The sequence below is a fragment of the Stegodyphus dumicola genome, chromosome 7 (assembly GCF_044657685.1).
Source record: "Stegodyphus dumicola isolate Sdum_Otavi_A_Nest chromosome 7, ASM4465768v1".
In the NCBI taxonomy this organism is placed as follows: domain Eukaryota; kingdom Metazoa; phylum Arthropoda; class Arachnida; order Araneae; family Eresidae; genus Stegodyphus; species Stegodyphus dumicola.
Window position 1 is genome coordinate 132,436,628 of NC_140774.1, and position 24,249 is coordinate 132,460,876.

The following is a 24,249-nucleotide window of genomic DNA, read 5'->3' on the forward strand; positions in this document are numbered from 1 at the left end:
ATAAGTAAAATTTTGTGAAGATAGCACTTATCGTTTTAATTCTGTGGGTGTGCCCAAAGTGGCACACTGATTGAATAGAGCTTCGAAAATTGTGCTGAAACGAGCATTGTTGTCAATGAACTGACCGATGAGATGCGGAGAAACAAAGAATACAGACTCTCAGTTGTCCTAGATTATCGGTGAGCCTGGTCTGGGCACACCTAGGGTTCGGTGTTTGATTTTAAGAAAGATTTCAAGGTAAAAATTTAAAACTAATGTAGAATAAGAAAATTAGAATACAGCCAAAAAATAACATAGAAATTTCTTTTTCATTCAGTTTTTCTGTGCGTACAGAAGGAAATTTTTAGGTGTATCCAGACCGGACACATTGTGCCGCAAAGGGCTAACGAGCATGGAGTGAAGAGGAGAAATTATTGAAGAGGAATGAGGTCGGAAACGATTAGAAAGGCGAAGAAAAAGCTAAAAGAATCGAATGAGCAGTGGGATCGTAAAAATCGCTTTAATCAAATGCTAACCCCTTGAAATGATTTCTTTCAACTGCAGTTCTGATATTCCCCAAAATCTCTTTCTATACAGAACTAAAAAAGTTCTAGAATATTTTTTTTTGAAGGAGCGTTTTACCATGGGAGAATAATAATTATTTTCACACCTAAATTGGGAACTGAGTTTTAATCTCCCAACGAAAGCTGTCAATGGGTAAACTCTAAAAGAGCTCTGTTTTTTTATTTGTTTGTTTGTTTTGTTTTTGCATATCAGGTGTTCGATTGCTCATTAAAAAGAATCAGTAAAACGTTTGTGAACAAATAGCGCATCTATATTAATGGTATGCCTCCAACAAAAGCTCCCCGTGAAATGTAAAATTGCTATCACTGGAATCACCCATTCGTTCGGTGAGTAAAGTGAATCGTTTCTTTCAGTCAATTCCAAAGCGTTTCTTTGAGTCAGTAAAGTTAGTTCACTGTTAATACTGTTAATTTTCGTCGCACGTCAAAATCAACTGTTAATTTTCTAGGAAAAAAAGGGAACAAGAAACATGTATCAATCTCTTCACTCATATCACTACTAAATCTCCAAATGTATAATCCACTAATTTTTGTGCGTTTGGAGTTTTAAAAAGCGGATTGTTCAGACGTCGACCTACAATCCTTCTTAGATTTTTAAAAGCTTTTTAAGAGGAATGGGATAAAATACTTTTTTTTTCCTACTAAAAAAAGCTTTATTGTCTTGGAAATTGCGGTGTAGAGAGATAGTGAAGTATAAGGGCTATCAAATAGAACATTTAAAAAACAAAACGTTTAGGTAAAACATTTCTTTTCACCTTTTAGTTCGGGCGCCACTGTAGAGACATTAGATTATTTCGTATGTTATTTCGAAACAGGAGATGTGAAAAAAGAGCAATGCCCTCGCCGGGACTCGAGCCACGGACCTTTCGAATACGCGTCGAGCGTGCTGACCGCTACACCACGAAGGCATGCTATGAAGGTGGGAGAAATACCTTATAACCTTTCTTGAATGATTCAAACGGCGCCGTTGTCCACTTTGTAAAACCTTGTTTAAATTCATCTTCTTCATTTCAATTACGAAGTTCTTGATTTCTTCTAAAACCATTGATGATAATTAAGATGTATTTATAGAATAGCACCATATTTCACATTCGAAGTTAAAATATTTCACATTTTAGGCAGAATGAGTGGATGTCACGCTTATTGCAGTCAGTGGCTATTTATTCACAGAGGATAGCAGAGGTGCGAGAACTACAGGAAACTGTAAAAAGACTCCAATTTTCTCTGTCCTCAACAAAGAAGAAAAAAATGACGTCTGAACCTGAGCAGCCAAAGAGCTCTTTGGAAGAGATGACAATCAAGTATATTATATCTCAATAGGAATTTTTTTCATTCGATGTTTTAATTATTATTGTACAAATACCGTATCCCAATAATTCCCAAGTTATGATAATCATAACAAATATTCTTTACCCATGCAAAGCACTTCAGGACATCAATTGATAAAAACCACATGATGACTCAAAAGTATAATGAGCAGAATTATCGTATTTCCTCACGTATTCCCCCCTGTTTTTTTATTAATTTTGTCTTTCGAAAATCAACAGTGGAAAGTTATGCGAATAATTTAACTTCCGAAGGACTCGGTTACAGTAAGAATATAAAAAATGAAAAGTGGTCGTGTATAAATTACAGGTAACTATTACAACATTATTTACTTAAAGAAATCCACACGTTAACAAGAATTATAATATAAATATTACAATATCTAATAAGATATCTTCCCATTCTTCTTCTCACCCGTCGCTTTTGTTGTCTCTGCTACTTCCTAGGTCTCAAACCACCCGTAAATAATTAGAGAAGGTATGTGCAGCTGACTCAGCGAAATTGTAGATTAAATGTCAGTTCGTATTTGCTATGCAGTGTTGCTTCGATTTTTGTATTAGGCTGCATAAAGTTCAGTACTAGAAAGAAAATTTTTGGAGTGATGTTCGCAGGTAATTTTCAAAGGTTTGTCTTTGTTAGTTAGGTAAGAACAATCACTAAGTGAGCGAATCCTTTTTCAAAATTTAGGGGAGCATATTGAGGAATGGGAAAATTATGCAACTATTTAAAAAAATTTTTAGAACCCGGCATTAAAAAGTTAGGGGGTATAAGGGCTGCAGCTATAATAAATATTAAAAGGATGAAAATAACTAACAAATTGAACTGAAAATAAGTTTAAATTTCTGTCAGTGCTTTTAAATGAATGTGGTGAGTTAATTTGAAAACATATTCTCGAGTGAATAGAAAAAACTCTATTTGCAAAACTGTTAGTATAGAGTAGAAATTATATATAAAAGGCTAATTGTAAGAAATTCTTCAGTGACAAATTAGCTAAAACCGAAGAGATCTTACTTCATCACATGCTCTATTCTTCATGAAGGCAGCCACTTAGAGTGTGCATATAGGTATCGTGAGCATAAGTTCGATTCAATTTTCTCAAGCTAACTCTTCATAAAACTGTCCCTTTAAATAAACAGTTCTTAAGTGCTTTGCCATAATCAAACGACGAATCTAATTTTGCGATTTGATTTTAGAATGTATGATTTTCGATGAGGTTTCCTTACTTTTCGAAGTTTCCCAACGTTCAATTAAACGGGAGTTTTCCAGTGTCTAAGAAAAAAAATTCAAAATTGCAAGAGATCGAAGAGACCTTCCTGAATCAGATGCTATGTTATATTGTCAAAGATGCTGGGCATTAAAAATAAACTTTCTGACAAAAGTTCGTTAAGTTTAAGAAAAATCCTTTCGAATTATTTTTGAAACAATAACTACAATAACATTACTTTATCCCAACCATTAATACTTGAGCTCAGAAAAAGTAAGTAAGGGCACGGATGAACAAAAAATGTCTAAAACAACGAGAGATGCCGAGCTAATATACAGAATGGATATAAAATAACTTTTCCTGTCTGAAGGTATCTGCAGCTAAAACTAATGAATGGAATTTAACTAAATTTCATATACAGACTGAGGAAGGCATGGAGAGATTAGTTACACGAAAAACATTCAGTACCAAAAATCAACAACAGGAGAGATTTTGGTATTGCCATCAAGTACGCTCTAAGAAATTTGCAAAATCTGGGAAAATTATGCAAATTTCTTAGAGCAAACCGAATAAAAGCGTTTTATTCCCTATAAAAAGGGGACTGCAAACATTAAGTCAGCCCCTCTTTGAACGACTGCTGTTTGCGCTTAATACGCATCCTACTTTATCTGAGCTTTACTCGTTCCCTAGTTCAATGCTGCCGCGGCTGTTAGGGAATTTAGAAGGCTTCATAATGTGCGTTAAGGTCCAAAGTCTGTTGTATCAGTGAAAAGTATGATTAAAAAATTCGGGGAAGCTAGATCACTCAGACTTAAGAGTTACCAGAAGACGAAAAGCAGCATCAGACGATGTAGTAACAGAATTTTGCCTTGCAATGTTCGATGATACAAGTACTGGCATGGTCCAAGCTCGGCCAAATGGATATCCCTTATGTTACTATCAGAAAAATCTTACTGAAAATGCTGCATTTCAATCTGTATAAGATCAGTCGTGTGTAAGAAATAAAACTTGGTAGATTAGCTGACAAATTTGGGAGTCCGAGTGGCCCACGCGATCCATCAAGTGCCACTGCAATCTGCAAAAGTAAACATGTGGTGTGGATTCACGTCTGATTTCATAATAAGACTATACAATTTTGAGAATATCGCTCCTATATGATCTGTTGTACACCGTTACTGGTGAGAAATACTGGCAAATGCAGCAAACTTCTATTGTTCTCGAATTCCAGTAAAAGACAGTGCTTGAACTCGACAATTTTTGTGGAAAATGGGGCACGATCATATATTATTCATTTAGTACGGAACCGTTGACCCAAGAATTTTCGCAATCAGCCAATATTTTCAGACGAAATTGCAGCCTCATTTCCTGGATATCACCCTATGACGCTTGGCTATGAGGTTACCTTTAAATCCGTTGTGCGTACTGGTGGCGTTACAAACCTGAGTTTCTTGAAACCGAACATAAGATAAGCTGTTACGAACATCCAAAATGACAATTTACTCACAGCAACTGAGAACATCGTACACCAGGTGTAGTATCTTGTACAGAGGTAATATCAGTATATTGAAAATGTTGCATGCTGCACGTGGTCCAGAAGACCTTAATGTTGGTTAACATCTTTTTTCCTGCGAGTTTACTACTGTATGTCATACATTTCTGTATGTGCCTTTTTTATTACTGAAATATTAACGAAATTTTGCACGCATTCAGTGTAATTATTGATCCGTTTTCGGTTCCGGGATAGAGCCAAACTCTCTCCCACCGGTGACTTTGGATACTACATTTTTTTTCTTTCGGAATTCATCTCTCCATGCCTTCCACGGTCTATATATGAAACTTGGTTTTAATACGTTCGTTTTTTTGTTGCAGATATTTTAAACCAGGAAAAGGTATTTTGTAACTACCTCGAATTTTTCAAATATGTCATATTCAGGATATGTCATTAATTTGAAATTATATGTGCATTCGTACAACTGTGCAACCACATATATTTGCGGTCACGAATCGCTGCATTTCATAAGTAAATGCAGGTAACTCGACTAATCAATAACAGTAAACATATTAAAAGCTAATCGACATGTCATCATGTCCTTTTCTGAAAACAAAAATCCAGTTTTATAATTAAATTATATTTACCTAAAAGTTTTCTTGTTTCTGATGTTAAATTTGGTTAGTTATTTGACTTATTTGTTTGATTTTCATTTAAAATTGCATTACCATAGTACACCGAGTTATTTTGCTTTGTAATTTCTAGGAAAGATATTGAAGAAGAAGAGCACAACTTTCTTTTCAATTTCTGGAAGGTATTGACTGTCATCCACGAAAACAATTACCACTTATATAACACTGTATCAGACTGCATGAAGAAACTTTACCTGAATGCTATACAAGACTGTAAGAATAGCTTTAATGCAAATGACAACATCACTGTGAACGAACTAACAGACCAAGCTGCATCCACATAATAATGCAACACGAAGCCATTTTTTACATTAATCATTTTCAAATTATCAAGTAGAATTTTTGTTAAACTTGTGTAAAAGAAGGGTGTCATATTAAATAGAATTCTATAGAAACTCTTTGTATACAGTACTTCTTCATTCTAGATTGGCTTAAAAATTCCAGTTGTCTTTCAGATAGCTTTGTTTTCTATATAATAATTTCAGAACTTGCGAAAAATTAAGAATGATCCATTGAAGGATTCATTTAAAGAAAAAAATAAATAATAAAAATACTCAGTCATTGCAGGAAATAAATGCAGTGAAACTACATTGTTCAGGTAAAATCATTAGTAACCAATAGAGGCATTGGGTACGTAATTATAAATAGGAAAGACTAAGTAGTATCCGGATAATCTTGCTAAAATTATCCTTGTTAATAAAATATAAACAGAGGGCACGAAATGAAAAATGTTTTAATGCATTCCAATTAAATAAAACAAGTAAGTTATTGTATATCGCAATAATATGTACAGTACCAGAATTAAGTCTTATAGGAGGGCTTGAATGCACGATGACGACTGGGAATCATACAGCAGAGCAGGGTGCTTTCCTGACGCAGTAAATGGCTTTGATCCGAGCTTTCCTGCAGGTAGGCTTCATTTCACAAACAGGGCGTAGAGAGAGTTGTATGCGTTATTAATGTATCAAAACTGAAATTAGATGACATGCATCCTATTATATACGGAACTGCGGAGTGTAATGAAGAATTGCACAGCGATTGCCGAAGGATTATATTATCTTCCCAGCTAAACCCTCTTTGCACGTTAGCTAAATCAAGTTCCTTCCAGACAGCTCACATGGATAAAAAAACTATCGATGCATATTGCGGACATCGAGTAGGTGTTACGTCAAGTACAAGACATTTCAAGTTCGAGTATGCGAGCTATAATTTAAACCTGCTGCAGCGTCTGGAGGACTCTTAGAGGACACAAAATGCGTCCAGATCTTATTCTAGCGTTCAAGCACTTCAACCGATAATTATGTAACTCGGATTGCTGTAGCACATTGGTTTCTGCAACTAAGGACTGCAGATTCCCGTTTCTCTGTTTCTGTATTATTCACCGATGAATTCTGCTAAGGAAAGAATCTTCAACTCACATAACACCTGTATGTGAGTTTTGGTGAACCCCAATGCGACACGAAGTAGCGCAGCTCAGAGTTGTTTTGTGTTAAATGTTTGGAGGGTTAAATGTTCTGGAAATCACCTGATCAGAACTTACATATTCTTGCCTTTTCGTAAAGCAACTAGCAACTGCTTGATAATACTGGAGTATGCTTTACCACAACCTTTGAATAATGGACAGTTTTTGCTACAACCTTCATTATGTTTTCATCACGATGAGGACACCCATTTTGGACATAACATTTATAACCGAGAAGTTAACATTTCACCAACAGTGGATCTGGCAGTAGTCCTGTGCATCAGCCTTTCCATCGTCGAACCTATCATGCCTTGATTACTTCTTCTGAAGGCATGTGAAAACACTGGTGTATCACCCCCACCCCCGTGCTGAAGAGGCAAAAGAAACTGGTTACACGTATCGCAGTAGAACCGAGAAGTTATAGAAATGCACTGAATCTTCCAGAACATTCGTATTTCCGTGTCCCAGAGGTGAGAAGCCTGCATTACAGCTCACAGAAGACACTGCAACCATATTCTCTGATATATTTTACTTTTATGAATATGTTTTCATTATTAAAATGTGGTAGTCTTTCATTTATACTATTTTCTGGGTACTCTACCGCATGCATATATCACTTCCGACCCTAGATAGCTATATGATTTCAAAGTTGTTTCTATTCCCCTTACAAGTTTTTAATTCTTCTACTGAGACATCTTGTTTATTCATTTATATTTCTGTAACGTTATGAGATAAAGCCTAAATGATAATTTAAGATCATATATATGTAATTTGTGACTTGCAGTGCAACGATTTGATCTGCTCTAAATAAAGTTAAAAATAAAAGTTAGAAGAATTAAATTCTCGTTCTTTGGAGATGCCATTTTGGGAATAATGTGTATTCCGTGAGTAATTTTCTTCCATCTAAGAAATTTCCTATTTGAAAATGATGTCAATTGTATTCTCATTCTCTTCTCAGTTCCGTTTAATCATTAATATACGTTTGGGGAAATAAGGATGGGAAGATTGATTTAAGACGTGGTATATGAAAAACCTAAAAACCTACAACTGGATAGCAAACTAGAAATGCAGTAAAATGCTCTCGTGGTAATCACTTCCTAATGGTGATCTCTTCTGAAAATAACTGCTATTTCTGAGAACATAAATAAATATTGATATTTAATCTCGCCCTTCTAAGGCGACGACCTCCGTAAAAGTCCAAAATGGTCTGGGACGTCGATAGGCATTTTAAAGAAGTTTTATCGTATTTTATTCATTCTTGTAAGTTTTTGTTCTCAAGCGTTTTCAGGAGTTTCCATTTTCAAGCGTTAAAACCACGCTGAACGCTTTGCTTGCTCATCAGAGATGGCGTCTCCCACGCTGAAGAAGCAAAGCTTAGCTTCCGGGGAAGACATGTAAGTTTATGACTTTAAATCATATAAGTAGTAGTAATTTTTAAAATTCATTGGTATGGAAATTGTTTAGAAAAGCTGGTGGAATAAGGAGAAGCATGCAAGAATCCTTCTTCCAGGATATTATTCGCAAAAAACTGACACGGGGCTGAGCGATGTCCGCATGTGAAACTTTTGCAAAGAAGCGTGCAAATTTCTATATATCTGGATGTTCCTGATGGGAAAAAAAATAGCTGGGCGAAGTTACACCGTTAACTCTAGCTTTTTCTACCGCCCAGCCAGTGTAGAAATTAATGACCGTACTGCCGTACCGATACTCCCAAGTTCGAATCCCAGAGAAGGCATCGATGTTTCTAAGCGGTGGCTGTATGGCGAATTAGCATTCAAAACATAGGACGAGAAGAAAGTTCTCTCGAGAAGTTGGGAGTAGGGGAAGAGGGGTGGAAGACCTGCAGACCGCTCCTGGAGTATTCTCTCTCAAAAGTGGGGCAGAACTGCAAAGTTAATGTGCCGGCACCAAACTTGTACAACCAATGAAAAATTTTTGGTATCCCCGTCAATTCTACTTGTACCTATCAATTCTAGCTTCCAATATGTGAGATCAATTGTTTGATTCATGATTACCCATGGATTTTTCTGTATTTAAATACTTCCAATGCGGTTAATGTAGTCAAAACTACAATAAATTAACATAAAATAACGTTTTTTCAACAGTACATAAAATTTTACTAAATTCTTGTCTGTGTCTTTCCCTCATACTTTGTCAATGCAAACTTAGGAACAAAGCAAAACGTTTTTCAACGATACGTAAAAATTTGCTCAAGAATTCTAGTTTGTCTCTCTCCCGCATAGTTTGCCAATGTAAATTTAAAAGCGCTAGCAATTGCACATACTTAGTTTTAGGTTACTTTCTTTGCAGTTGTTGTTTTAGGTTTTCGTGATTTTCATCTTAACCTGTAAAAAAGTCGAACCTTCACCATTGTTATCAGTGCGTAACTGATGCATGTATTAAGAATATAAAAGAAGTTGCAAAGGAAACGGAAGACGCAATCTAAACAAATACAAGCATACCAACAAGTTCAGAATTTCTTTACAGAAATCAGGAAAAAAAAGATAATTGAAAGATGGAATTTACCAGCGGAAGTATAGCTCAATACAGCAATTACGCAATTTAGGTCCAGTCGCAAATCTCATCACCTTCCTTATCCTATCGCAAAGAAGTTAGTTTTGCCTAGTTTCCAGATACTTCTTCCTTTCTCTTAAAACTCTAACATCTGATGCTTCATTAACTTTGAGCAAAAATGTGTGTCAATATCTAAGGATTTTAGATTAAATTTGTGTAGTTTCCCGTGAAAAAGAAATGCTTTCAGTTTACATCTAGTTAATTTATAACCTGAAAAGAACTCTTGTACGAATTTAGACTGTAAATTTTTTTCTTGTCTACTAAAATGTTCTGAGGTATTATGTATCCAAATTCAAACAAAAAAATTATAAAAGTAAATTTGAAGGTAATATTACCACTTTTGATGTAAGACGTTTTGAGGTAATTTATTTGTTCATTTTCATTCTTGAAGATATTTAATGTTTCCAGGAACAAAAAATTAATTCCGAAATACAAGAACAAGGTCATAAATTTTTACAATGTATTGTGATTTCCCTGAGTTAATTCTTTGGAGCTTAAGAATTTGAAATATAAATATGAAATAAAATATAAAAGTTAGGATCTTATTAGATCCAATTAAATCTTAAAGTCTAAATTATTTCATCTAAACCATTTCCTTTTATCTGAAAAAATCTTAGATTTTTTTTTAACTCGTAATACATCAGAATGTTCCATTAACTTTTTTTACATATTATCTAAAAAAAAACTACTTCCTAAATTATTTGTGTATTTTAGTTTCTTGAAATAATACTCTATCTAAAAAAAAAAAAAAAAAAATTTACATATACAAAAGTCTTTACTACTAACCATGTATATATTTATAATGGAAATTTTAAATAAAATTGGTTATACTACTTAACCAACGTTTGAGGAAGGATAACAATAATAATAATAATGATAATAATAATAATGAACATTATTTTAATTCAAGCATTCTGATGTAGAATTATTCTATATTTCATAAATTAGAGAAAATATACTTATGCAAGAAATTCAGTTAAAATCTGCGTAAAAAATCTAATCGATTCTAAACTAAATTAATATTCTAATTTCAAAACGTGTAATTTAAATTAAAATAATTAATATTATTTTAATTAGAAAAATTAAAGAAATTTTTTGAACAATAAACAAAAAAGGAATGAAATTGTTTGTAGGTTTAAGTTCAATAATTTTTTGATTCGGGGTTCTATGAAATTTACGAGCTTCCTGTATATCATTTTTCCAAGTAAGAGACCATTCACATATTCGCGCTTTCATATTTTGAATGTGAATAACAACGCGATCTCTTCTTTCTTATGACATTTTTATATGTTGCAATGGGCTATGTATTTATAGAAATTACGCAATATTTCAAAAGAAATTCTGAAGAATTACTAACTATTTTTCAACAAAAGAATATTTGCTAAAGCAATAGAGAACAATTTGAGAGAAAAGAAACTGCTTTTATACAATCGTTATAACGCATCTTTTTATGGTAGAACACCAAAAAGTAACGAATGGACAAGAGAAATGTCAAAACCTTTTATGGATACTACCTAAAAGAACACCTGCCACACATTGGTTTGACTGCATTACTCACAAGCAATGACCTGACATTTTGCAGCTGGCCATCAAAGTTACCTGTCATTATATCCTGTGACTATCTTCGACACAAATCCTCTGCATACGCGCTATTCTTACCTATTTTTCAGACAGCCACTGAAACACTAAATGGGAATTTTTTGCAATATGTATGGTAAGAGTTTGATTACCTTTTGAGCACATGCCCCACATGGCATATGATTTATTTAAAGATGATGTTTCTTCTGTAAGTTGATACCTGTGGCAGAAGAAATATCAAAGTTTTATTAAACAAAACAAACATTAAATAATTTATAAAATACATTTATTACATTTTTTATTGCGTTAGTAAAACTTTGTCCTATTGTAGATAGCATAGTTTTCTTCCGTCATGAATAATTATTTTATGTCAAAGATGCTAAACAATTTGTATCTTTTTGGATTACTCTGCATAATAAAAAAAAAACACACTTTTATTGATAATTTTTCATTATGCCAATAAAATCTGCGCAATCATAGAATTTTTTCTTAAAAAATCCTCTTGTGGGATCAAAGTTGTCGAAAGAATTTCTATACCATTTATCTTTCCGTCATCTCATAATTATTTAAAAGATGGGGCCATATTTCTTTTATCTAATATACTTCTAAAACCATTTTAAATTGTATGTATTTAGTAAAATGCAGTCAAAGTATCAAAATGGTCGATAAAAAGTCGAATGAATTTCGAAAAACAACACCTTCTCCGGGATTCGAACCCGAGCCTTCGGTACCGCAGTAGGCTCCTTATACAGCTTAATTGTGAAATAGTTTAAAACGTCTATGTCAAAACTTGGCCACAGAGAAAAATACCATTTGTGAACTAAGTAAAAGCATGGGATAAATTTCATCCATTGTAACCTTCTTGATCATAAATACCTAAACCTAAATTTGCAAGACCAGATTTTTAATCATATTGTAAAAGAGATATTTATATAAGCGTAATAGAGTCATTCACAGGTATATCAATTTTGAATTAATATTTCCACTGTTCTTTAATGACAAATGAAGTACTTTTATCAGCACCCCGCGGTTTTGTATTGAATCACTAATAATCAAGAATGTTGTGCTAGTTAAAGAAAGACGTTTTTAGTTTTAGTACGTTTAACTATAACTTAAAGAAAAGTTTTTTTTTTATATTTTATTTTTATAGTTGTTAATTCATAGAAAGGCAAAATAATGAAGAAAGCAAATGCAATGTTTCTCAAAGTAGTGAGTTTAAGAAGTTTATGAGTGTAAGGAAAGTAATCTATACATCAGCATAGGAAAAAAATGGGTCATGCCACCTTTCTTTCAAAGTTTATATTTCTAAGCGATGTTACATAGTCCTTGAAGGAATAAAACGTGTCATAACAGCGTTATAAAATCGTGACTTGGTATACTGAAAAGATTCAGAAAATCGCCATAGCTTATTTAACATATTTTGAAAATTCCTGTTTTTGAAAAGAGAACAAAGAATTAGTTTTACAATTTGTAAACTTGTGAAGCCTTTATAAACATTATAAACTGCTTTTATAAACTGCCTTTATAAATTTAATTAAATGTTCAAATAATTTTTAACAGTTGAATTATTAAAAACTTAAAGTTCATAAATGAAACATGAAAATCCAGTGTGGTAGCTGCAGATTACTATATTTTTAAGTCCAACAATATCAAATTTATTATTATTTTAAAAAAAAGTTAATTATCGCAGTTATAGATAGACAACAATATCAAAATTATTATAGATAATTATCTCAATAGTATTCATACAATGGTTTTCATGCAGTTTGAAAATAGTCTGAATCGATTTATTTGTCGAAACTGGTTCTTCAAAAGATATACTAAACTTTTAAGTTTTTTTTTTTTTTTTTTTTTTTTTTTTTTTTTTTTTAACTAGAAAATCTTTCGTTTAAATTCTTCTGCGACTGGGCCACTTTATTCAATTTTTTAAAAATTCACTTTGATTTAAAAATTCTCAGATCGCCGATATTAATTTTTTTCCAAATACTTTAATTTGAACCGTCATAAAGAGTTTACTTAGCTTTCACTTCTGTAAGGAACGTAAATAAAAGGATTCTTTAAGATTTACGATAACAAAATTAAAAATAGTTATTACGATACTCAAGTCATTTTAATTTATTCATGTATTTTTCCTGCAATGTACCAACTTGACTACCTGAAACACTAAAAATTTCTAATGAATTTTAAATTTTTAATAACCTACTTGAAAAGAATTTATATTTCCTGAGGATTGGTGATCCTAAATCTTTTTTCCTTCGTATTTGTGGCAACAATTTTTCCTTTTTGGCTCACTTTCGAGCATCCCACAGCCACGTTAAGCATTTAAGAGCATGTTGGCAGCATTCTCATGTAATTAAATATCTAAAGAAGATTAAAATCCCAGCTTTCCTATCCTCTTCCGTTGAACCGTCGTGGATTCTTTGAAGCATAAGACCCTGCGGTCTTGGAAGATTGTCACAAAGAAAATACGCATTTACTTTACAAAACAGAAAGTAAATTTTAAGCTGATTTTATTATTATTACTATCATTTCCTCCAAATTATATGAGACGCGAATGCAAAATGAAGAGCGAAAGGTTACAAATGGGAAAATAAGAGTGTTACCGGAAGATTTATACTTGGCTTAGACTAACACCATGAGAAGAATTTCATTACATTTATACATCTTATGCATTGCATCAATGTTTCTCGAGCTTTTCTCAAGTAGAGACCACTTTTATAAATTGGAGTATTCTGTGGACTCCCTTATTTACGTCCACCTTGAAAGCAATTTATTTAGCATATGATACTATAAGTATACATATATTTTAAAAATATATTTAATTAAAACTCATTTAATTTTATATAGATATTAAGTAATTTAATTAATGGAATCAAATTTATATTTGTTTCTAATAATTCAAGGCTATGAGTTTCATTAATCTTCATCTTATTAACTAAAAATTAAATAAGTCTTAATACTCGCATTAATGTGATTGATGAACCCGCCAGTTGTTATGCAGCTGTCCTTGTTTAAATGCATATTAGTATGTTTAAATCTGACAATGGCGAGTATATCCAGTCGATTTCGTTACTTTATTTGAATTAGGGATTAAAATCCCTAATCACACAAATGCGTAGACTTATCACACAAATGCGTAGAAGAAAACTAAATTATAATTTTTAAAGCAAATATGTACAGTTCGCTGCATTCCACTTTCGCTAGTAGCCCAGCGGCGTCAGTGAAAAAAAAAGGCGAGAGCACCGCAGTCACTTTTAAATCTTTCTGTTGTTGCTAAGAACAGAGAAGTCCACAGTTTCAAATTAAAAGTAACGTAGTCGGAGACTGCACTGTTCTACTAAAATTTGCTCAGTATTTTAATGGGCGCTTATTAACAAAAGTAAATGACTGAAGTCTGGATATTTACTGGAAAAGTTGGGCGATATAACATAAATTGCAGACTATGTGGCAAAAAAACTCTAACACTAAAACATTCAAAATCCTCGGCTTAAGTACTTACCATCTGATTCGCATCTTGACGAGAGCTACAAAAAGAAGAGTTACAGTAAAGCTTTAAACTGTAACAATTGGTTAATTAAAATAAAATATTTCATAATGTAAGCTACTTTTAATTTCTTCAAAATAATGAGTTTTCTTCCTGAGAGGCATCAAATTCGCCACGGTAGATTTCGTGTTGAATCTGTTGTTGTTGTGACTTATCTTACTTGTCTGACAGCAACATCACAATAACTCCACGAAATTCATGGTGACAAAGAGTCAAGATTGCGCCTGTCGTTGGCAAGAGCCTTGAGGTACAGGTGGCAGTACGACTTTGCTCAATTCTGCCCCCAGTTTTGATGAAGGGCACCCCAGGGGGCAGGAGGAGGGTCCTCCACCCCTCTTCCTCTAGCACATATCTCTCGAGAGGACTTTCGGCTCGCCGCATATTTAGAGTGTCCCCATGCCGCAAAGACATTATACAAACATTCATGCCTTTTCCTGGATTTGAACCCGAGCCGTCCGTTACGGCAGTCATAGTAACTAACAACTATCCCGGTTGGGCGGATTGTGTTGAAGGTTTAAGTGGAGATGTGAAATTGAGAATCAAAACAAAGATAGAATTTAAAGCGGCTGAGTAGAAATTTGAACAAAATTCTTAATTAGTTAAACCTTAAAAATATCTTTTAAATTTAAGATATTAAGAAAGGTGTTAAACTGAATCTTTAAGCTGAGTTTTGAAACACGTCTTGGCATTTATTATATGAGTAGAAATTCTAAGAAGTTGTAAAGTTGCGCGCCTCCAACTTGCATGCAACCAAGAGGTGACTGGAAAAATGACAGAGTCTTGCTAAGGGTTTAAGTCCCTTTTTATTCAACTTAAGAAGTTACAATTGCGTGCTCTTGATGCTCACAAACGACGCCGACTCGGCGGTAAAATAAAAATAAGAACCTAAAAAGAAACTAATAACAAGACTCTAACTACGAGGTTCTCTAAAAGTAACTAACCTCACCGCGTTTTACAATACCGCTGCTAATTCAGCAAACTTTGAATATCACGTTGAACGATTAACAATTCTCCAAGGCAAGCACATAGGCCGAAACGCGGGGTTCTTCAATTTCTGGCTAACTACCTCCGCGCTCGTGAAGTAAGAACAGCAGACCTCGAACACGTTTCCTTTCTATTTAACTCAGAATACTTCCGCTGATAATTTGAATCCTTGCGCGTTCTACTAAAATTTACATACTCTGGCATTGGCAGTTCCAGGGGAAAGTAAGGCTTGACAGGAAAGATAGTTTAAACTTAAAATAAATGTTAGTTAAAATAAATATAAACCCTACAAAGTTATAACTATTATTTAAGAGGATTTGGAAAGTTTTAGCTCCTTCCAATTACCCTCAGCCCTAACTTTCTGGAATCCTCATTGGGGAAAATAGGCGACCAAAATTGTCTTTAAGAGATCATTGATAGATAATAACCATAAGCTCTTTTATAGCTATGATACGAAAAGACACCATAATATACATAGATTTAATCTAACTACATTAAATAACTAATTAGAAAAGTAAATTGCAAATTAGTAATATTTTCGTCTTATTAAATAAAAGTTTTAGAGCATTCCAAATTTCAGTGGTATGTAATTTTTCAGTGGTTTTCGTAAAAATCATTTCAGTGGCATACAAAAACCCATTATCTGTATACACAAGGACATACGCATGGCGACCGTCCCCCCATTTACGATCGCAGCCTATGCCGTTATCACCACATGGCAGCAATTAAGGGACCTTAGCAAATTAGAAAATTCAATTTTTTTTTATGCAGCAGTAGTTGTCAAGGTTATATTAATGCAAGCCTTTATCTTCTTGACCAAGGTGAACCAGTACGGTGACGTCAACATCCTACTTCAAAGCGAACAAGTTTCTTCCACTTCTGTGAGTAAAGTGACGTCAGAACGTCATTGAGCAGGTAGGTCACTGACTGAAGCGTCGGAAGGAGAAAGGTTTGACCTTGTCTGCCTACTGACATTGGTTATTCTCATAGTTTGGGAGGAGAAAATGACCTTGAGATGCCTATTAATATAACAGATTACAGTAACATCAGTCTGAGAAATAGCGATTCGTACTCAGTGTTGAATAATGTGCGTTCCTGGTATCAACATCTTGCAATTTTTGTGATGCTCAACCACAAATATCTGCGAGTGAAATTTTGTTTTAGTTGAAGAAAACTGCAACAGAAACCGTTGCTATGCTCTGCCAAATCTTTAAAGATAGAGTAAATCACAAATGTACGAGTGGTTCCTAGTTATGCAAGCAATGTTATATGAAAACGTCTACGACTTGCATATCTATTGACTATAAATAAGCAAAATACTGATAAAGTGCGATAGGTTATTAATGAATGTCATCCGAGAGACCATTTACCAGATCGCGGAAGAAATTCTCTCCATTCCACATTTATTACATGAGAACAACAGGATACTACTCATAAAATCTTTTCTTGCTCTTTCAGACACATTGTTTTTCGTATTACATGGATAAAGGAAGCCCTTAAGTAATTCACTGGGGATGAAGAAGGTGCAAGAAAACTTGCTGTGTGTCTTTAAATAATGTTCATTATCAAACGTTCCAGAACTGCATCTGTGTTTGTTGAGAAAAGTATATCGATATTGGTGAAGAATACTCTGGAGGGGACTTACGTCTGTACTTTAAAATATAATATAATTGCTCAAAATTAATTTCAGTTATTTCGGGGTACGCTGTGGTCCAGGGAATTACCGCATTTTCCTGTGCATGTTCATGGGGTGTAAGAAGTTAGCAGGTCAAGCAACAAACCTAAAGACCAGGTGTTCGAAAGCTGGTGATGGCATAATCAAATTTTGATGGTTCTCGCTCCAAAAATGCTAAGTGTTCTGTTTATTGGCCTCTGAACTAAAAATGCAACAGACATTTAATTTGTGACTACCTGTATTTGATCGACTGGGGTTCGTGCCTCTCTCTAGATGCTTTTTACGTAGGGCAGACTATAAGAAATTATTTAATTATGAGTACTATCATAATGTAAATGGTAAAACGTACAGCTAACAAATGGAAGTTCCCCGTTCGAATCCCGGGAAGAACATAGTTGATTTATCACATCCCTTGTTGAAAATAGCTTAATGATATCTATATCTTATTATGCCAATTAGATATTAACCTGTTTCGATTGTAGAAATAATTAACCTGTTTTTGAAACTGTGTTTCGCAAGTTGTGCAGCCTCATTATTTTGTGAATACCTGAATCTCTGAGTTGTGAAATTAACAAACTTTTACTAATGCATATTTAATTCTTAGATGTCTCATTTCTCTGTGTATGCGAAAACTCGCTCAGATTCCTCTGACAGCTTGAACTGGCCTTCAGTAACAAATTTACGGACCAATAACAAAGATTGGTTTGGTTTATTTAATTAGGGCAAAGCATTCGAAGATTATCTGCGTAAGAGAGAAATGACTTCGTAGAGAACTTCCTAAGGAAAACGGGCTCGTATACACGTTGCAAATGGGGGAAAATTACGAAAATGCCCATGAAGTCAGCACGTTTGCCGGGATTCGAACCCCGGATCGAACTACCAATATTTAGCGATTTTACCGCTCGACCGCTGGTGGTCATCAAAAGCATCCAAAGAATAAGTCATCCATAACATTGCTTAATATAAGACATCTGTTCGGTTTAATATATCGCCCTCTAGGATCAGCGCCCTCTTGTGAGAAGAGCCAAATTTAGTTGAGTTGGTTGTTGAAGAATGTACGCAGCGGACTTATGGTGCGTTCGCTCGTTCCACTTTGTCTGTGCTAACGGTGCACCTAACTTGTAACCTTGTACATTATGTAAATAATTAAATGTTTGTGTGGCCTAACTTAGTTAGTTTTATTTTGGAACCAGCGCCATTATCTCTCGTAACTCATCGCATTTTATATCAAACAACGTCTATCAGCTTCGTGACTCAATTATCAAACACAGATGATGCAAGTGATTAATAAGAAAAGTTACTTATGAACTAGCGATTAAAGATAATTTTCAATGCTCTGAGATTCCTTTGGCAGCTTGAATTGGCCTTCAGTAACAAATTTACAGACCAATAGCAGAGATTGGTTTGGTTTATTTAATTAGGGCAAAGCACACGAGGGTTATCTGCGTAAAAGAGAGATGACTTCATGGAGAACTTCCTAAGGAAAACTGGCTCCTATACACGTTGCAAATGGAGAAAATTACGAAAATGCCCATGCAGTCAACACGTTTGCCGGGATTCGAACCCCGAACCGAACTACCAATATTTAGCGATTTTACCGCTCGACCGCTGGTGGTCATCCAAAGCATCTAAAGAATAAGTCATCCAAAGCATTGCAGAGCATTGTTTAATATAAGACGTCTATCAGCTTCGTGACTCAATTCTCAAACACAGATGATGCAAGTGATTAATAAGAAAAGTTACTTATGAACTAACGAATTAAATATGACTTTCAATGGTCTTAAACTAATCTAAGTAAACGCTTTCCACAGCGCTATTAAATAGCTATCCAGCGCTTCTAATTTAACATAATAATAAATCCTTTTTTTCTGTGAGTTTTTAACAAATTTTAAACCCGAATACTCAAACGAGTTGCTAGAACATCAGTTTGTCATACTGATTCCTACTGTTTACTTCCTCATTTCATTAAAAGATGATATTTCATAGGCCAAGCCAAGATATGATCATGCATAATCGCCCTAGCTGCTAGCAACATGATGCATATAAAATTATATGGCTCTGGAATTCTAAAGTTATATAATGCGTTTGAATCTTGTAAATTCACTTAGTCCCACTGCACTGATATCAAATTTTATAATAAAACTTTGAAGCATGAAATGATATCTCGTTATACTCTTCCAGAATCAAGCCATTTTGATTATAGATTCTTTAAAGCAAAATATTTAAAATCAGACGAAGTAAATACCATAATAGGATTAATAAAATTTATTTAAACCTTCAGATTATTGCACACTCGATTACTTAATTTTTATTACATACGTTTGAGCTTCCGTTTTTACTGCATACTTTCCTTTCACTCGCACTTATTATGGAACAGCTGGCTTTAAGTAATTTTGCAACAATTATTTTATTACAACTTAGAAATAACTTTCTAGGAATTAAAAAAAGATTTCCTCATCTTCCGACAGTAAAGCTTTTTTTTTACATTTTTTAAGAATTAATGCTATTTTAAAAGAAGTTCCGTATTAAAATACATATCCTAATTCAAATTTAATTATTTAACGCTTGATTGGTTTAGAAATATTGTAATATGTCAAAATGATTTCCTATAAACAGTTACTTTTCGAAGAACCAGGAATCATAATCACAGCATTCAAACATAAAATCTTCTTAAATTCTGATTACAGAATTATTCGTTTCCTAATATTTTCATTTTATTTGAGGATTTTATGAGTTTCTTTCATAACTTAGCGAAAAAGCTTGCTTCTTAAAATGTATTGCTTTTCGATCCACTTGCATTGCAGATTGGTAGATGGCTGTCACATTTGTATTAACATTCTTTAAATAATAGGCAATTATAAACATAATTATTACGCATATAGTTCACTTTCTTATTAGATATTTATCCATTTAGTAGTCCAAAGGGGCACTTTGCCCTGAAGGACTATTAATTTCGTTTTGGCATATTTGCGTCTAAAACTTTAAGAGGCTGTATCACTTTTCAAATCGTTGCCACCATATATTAACTCCCTGTCTTATATTTAAAGAAATTAAATAATGAAGAATCTGCATAAATGTATGTATGTTTCTCCATTGTGATAAAACAACGGTACCTAGAGCCATCAAAATTTGAATAACGTAATCTTCCATAGAATATGGGCATGTGGAAGCCCTAATTTGAATTTGAAATTTGTTTTATTATCGATTTCAGATTTTGTAACCCTTCAACGAATTTTCATTAAAAAACTAAACGATTTCATGGCAACATTGTACGAAAAAAAAAAATTATCTCCAGCGCAAGAGACTCTGTATCGGAAATTCTAAAGATATGCTCATTTTAAAATTAATTTTCGATATTGCTGTTGAACTGAATTTTATAGTTTGAGTACGTAGAACATGATATTTAATAAATAAAGGTAACACACAAAATGTTAAAAAAACTTTCAGATTTTTTAAAAAATTTTCTTTATATTTTTGCACCACTTTAAAGTTTTTTGGAAACAAAAGCATATATTTTCAAAATAAATCAAAATATACTCGGGGATAATTTCTAAATATATATTGCACACTCGATTACAATCATTACAATTAATTACAATCATTGTGCAATTGTTAAATGCATTTTGTGTGTTACCTTATTAAATATCATGTTCTACGTACTCAAACTATAAAATTTGTTATATTACCTACTTCATTTCAGAATACTATAGTTAACTTCCAATTAATAATTTGTTACAGGAGGTTGGTGTTTCCTTTAAAAAGAGCTGAAGGATTTCAGTTTAAATCCTCCATTCAAACTATGGGAGAATATAGCTATGAAAGCGATGAAATATTTTGCTTAGAATACTTATTTTGTTTGCTAGTTACTGATAGAGAACCTATAATTTCTCGTGTTAAAATCTTAGAAAGCGTACAGATATGAAAGAAATTTACTTGATTAGGGCAAAGTAGACGAGGGCTATCCGCCTAATGGAAGGGATGCATTTGTGGAGGAATTTCTAAGGGAACTGTCTGGTATGCAGGTTACACGTGAAGAAAACCAAGAAAACGTCCATGCAGCCCTTTTTTGCCTGGAATCGAACCTTGGTCATAACTACCAGTGTTCAGCGATTTCATCGCTCGGCCGCTGGCAGGCCGTCGAAGTGAAAGAAAAAATACGTACTATAATCACCTTTACTTCCCAAAAGTTAGGACTAATCTTTATCAAACTCAGCATGTAAAACGTTATGAACTAACCTCGGAAAAAAAACTAAAAACACTTCGTCAATGGCAAACATTGTAACAAAAACGAAAATATTAAAATTAACATACAAACGGTATAAGAATGAAGTTGAGAAAAAGCAGAAGGCCGATGAATGTAAAGTCTCTTGTAAATATGTATTTTGACATCGAGCATGTTCTGCAACTAAATTTTAAATAAAAAAAAGGAGACTCTTAAATAAGACTATACGTGATGGAGTTTTGTAGCCCTTATTCATCTGCGGTAGAATTTAGCATTATAGAATTAAACCTGCTGAACTTATGATCCTGAAGATAAAGAGAGCTTAACTACCAGATTCAGCTTAATGTTTGACATATATCAACATTTGAAAACATCAAGTTCTTTTCATACAATATTTATAAGTCTATTAAAAGATCTAATTTTTTCTATAATCAGAAATATTAACTCTATATAGTTATGGTATGAAAGTTATAAGCCTTCTTACGTCTACGCGGTTGTAAGCATTCTAAATTTTGTGAATGAATGTCTTCGAAATGCAGGCTATCAAGAAATTTTATACATGTTTCATTTCTTTTTACAAAAAATCAATATGCATGCTTTCTATCTTACACTCAGCCTTTCTAGAATAAACAAGTTTCAGAAAATGTATAGAGACGATCGTAATTTGTTTAATGGTAATAAAATGAAACTCCCTGTGACCTTCAAAGGATCAAATATTTGATTTGTTCGATCCGATAAGGAAAACAATGGGTGATCTCTAAGAAAATCATAAAAATTATGAATTATAAAAAAAAAATTAGTTCAGATCTTCTGAGAGTTATAAATAATAAATCCTGATTTGAAAAAAATTAATTAAAGTTAATTACAATCATTGTGTGCAATTGTTAAATGCATATTTTTTTAAATCTTACCATACGATTATTATACACCATATCATTATTACGCGCGATAATTATTTAAGATGAATGTCATCAAGAAAAAGGAGAAACATTCTAAAGAAAAACTTAAAATTAAGCAAAACAGCAGCTTTGTGTTGGGCGTCGATTTTAATTAAAGCGCTCGATTTCTAGGAAGAACAGTAATAGCTCTCCCTCAGAAGTAGAAATACTTCACAAGCAGTTTTTTGATTCCCGACGAAGAGGGGTCTGTATCTGTTCGCTTTCGAAATCGATGGAGTTTTAATTAAAATCTACGTCACACACACAAGGTTGCTGTTTTGTCTACTTTTATGAATACCAATATTTTAACCAGTGATGGAATTTAAGAACTGTTTAAATAAACAATAAATTTAATTACTGTATAAAATATATTGGCTAAATAAATATTTCAACTCGATTTTTTAAACTAGGATCCAGTTCTCATCCGGTGTGAAACGGCTGAGTCCCACCAGTGATGTAGATCCTCCAGTTGACTTCAATGAAATAATATCTTCTTCTGAATAAGCATTTTCAACTGGTTACTTTCATTTGCTTTATCTCTTTCGTGAGATTTAGGAAACTAAATTAAGGAGTTCACTGTCAATAATTTGGTGGTATTTTTGACACACAGTTTTACTAATGTTGAATTTGCATTCTAACCCAATTTAAATTCAAATACCAAAACTATTGATTCCACTGCTAGCCTTTTTAAAGGTCTTCCCTTTTAAAACGATTTAAAGTGATATTTTTTATTACCAACAATATTATATAAAGAAGAGTTTTATGATTTACTGATATTGTATACGTATATGCTAGTAAATTACCTATTATATTATAAGGGCGTAAGATTACTGATGGTCACAGCTTTAAAGGATGGTAGAACATGACATTAGAAGCAATTTTTTCATAAAACAACGTATAACGGAATATTAGGAAATATTTATTCGGAGATACATTAAGTTCGAAGAATATGAAAAAGTAGTTTTAATCACTGATATATCGTATTTTATGGCGTATAACGCGCATCTATAATTTCAAGCTATATTTTTAAAAAATTTTATGTATATTTGCCGTATAACGCGCACCCAATTCTTTACGAAGATACCCAAAGGTACATGTGCAATGCTCTTATCTTCTGAGGTCACTTATTCGACGGTTTGTCCTAGCCTTTCGAATGGTATACCGAATTGACAAGCGATATGGGCAAAAATATGTGTGTGGTTTAAATGCTTAAAGGAGTAAATATACCTGCAAAGAGGATGCATTGTATTCAGTGCAAGTGTCCAAAAGAATGCTATTGTAGGACTTCGAGAAAAGGGGAATAAAATTTGGAGTAAGAAAGCACTTCCAAACCGAAAGAATTTGCGGAATTATGATTCAGACGTTTTCTCTTTCTGTGGTCATTTCAAGCCGTGATTTTGAAGTGAACATTGAAAGTTTTAATTAAAATGCATGATGATTATTTATTTATGCATGAGAGTAATAGTGTCGGTGAAAATAAAACAGAAATCGATGACGTGCCTGAAGATATGACAGAAGACGAACAGGATGAACTTTTCATGTTATCCGATAACGAAAAGTTTTAAATTCTAAAAGGTTTATTAATCAAAAGTTTGTTAATCAAAAATTCGTTAAAAGTTTTACAAAATATGAAATCGATAATAAATGAATTTCAAATTTGGGCTTCCAGATGCCCATATTCGCAGGAGGATTGCGTTATTCAAAATTGGATGGCTCTAGGTGCTATTTTATCACAATGCGAGAAACATGCATGCATTTATGCAGATCCTTCATTATTTAATTTCTTTAAATATCATATTTAAAGAAAAATAAATTTAAAGAGATTAAATTCGATAATATTTGGTGGCAACAATTTGAAAAGTGAAGCAACACTTGTAGTGAATCAACGCAAATGCCAAAACGAAATTAATAGTCCTGCTGGGCAAATTGTTCCTTTGGACTAAAAATGATGTCAATTCTGTTGAGTTATGAATGGGCAAATTAAAATAGCTGATTAAG

At 33.3% G+C, this 24,249-nt stretch overlaps 2 protein-coding genes across 3 annotated transcripts in view; one reads left to right on the forward strand and one right to left on the reverse strand.

Annotated features, from left to right (window-relative positions):
- The window catches only part of LOC118192038 (uncharacterized), a 60,701-nt gene extending 55,041 nt beyond the window's left edge, over positions 1-5,660 (forward strand). Inside the window, exons 10-11 of the mRNA XM_035362921.2 lie at positions 1,682-1,864; positions 5,348-5,660. Coding sequence (XP_035218812.1) covers positions 1,682-1,864; positions 5,348-5,558 — 394 coding nt within the window. The 3' untranslated portion in view covers positions 5,559-5,660. The remainder of the gene's footprint in view (positions 1-1,681; positions 1,865-5,347) is intronic.
- LOC118192039 (leucine-rich melanocyte differentiation-associated protein-like) overlaps positions 1-24,249 on the reverse strand; it is a 188,810-nt gene that overhangs the window by 43,366 nt on the left and 121,195 nt on the right. For both annotated transcript variants that reach the window (XM_035362925.2, XM_035362924.2), the window contains exon 7: positions 11,041-11,108. In XM_035362925.2, coding sequence (XP_035218816.1) covers positions 11,077-11,108 — 32 coding nt within the window. In that variant the 3' untranslated portion in view covers positions 11,041-11,076. The remainder of the gene's footprint in view (positions 1-11,040; positions 11,109-24,249) is intronic.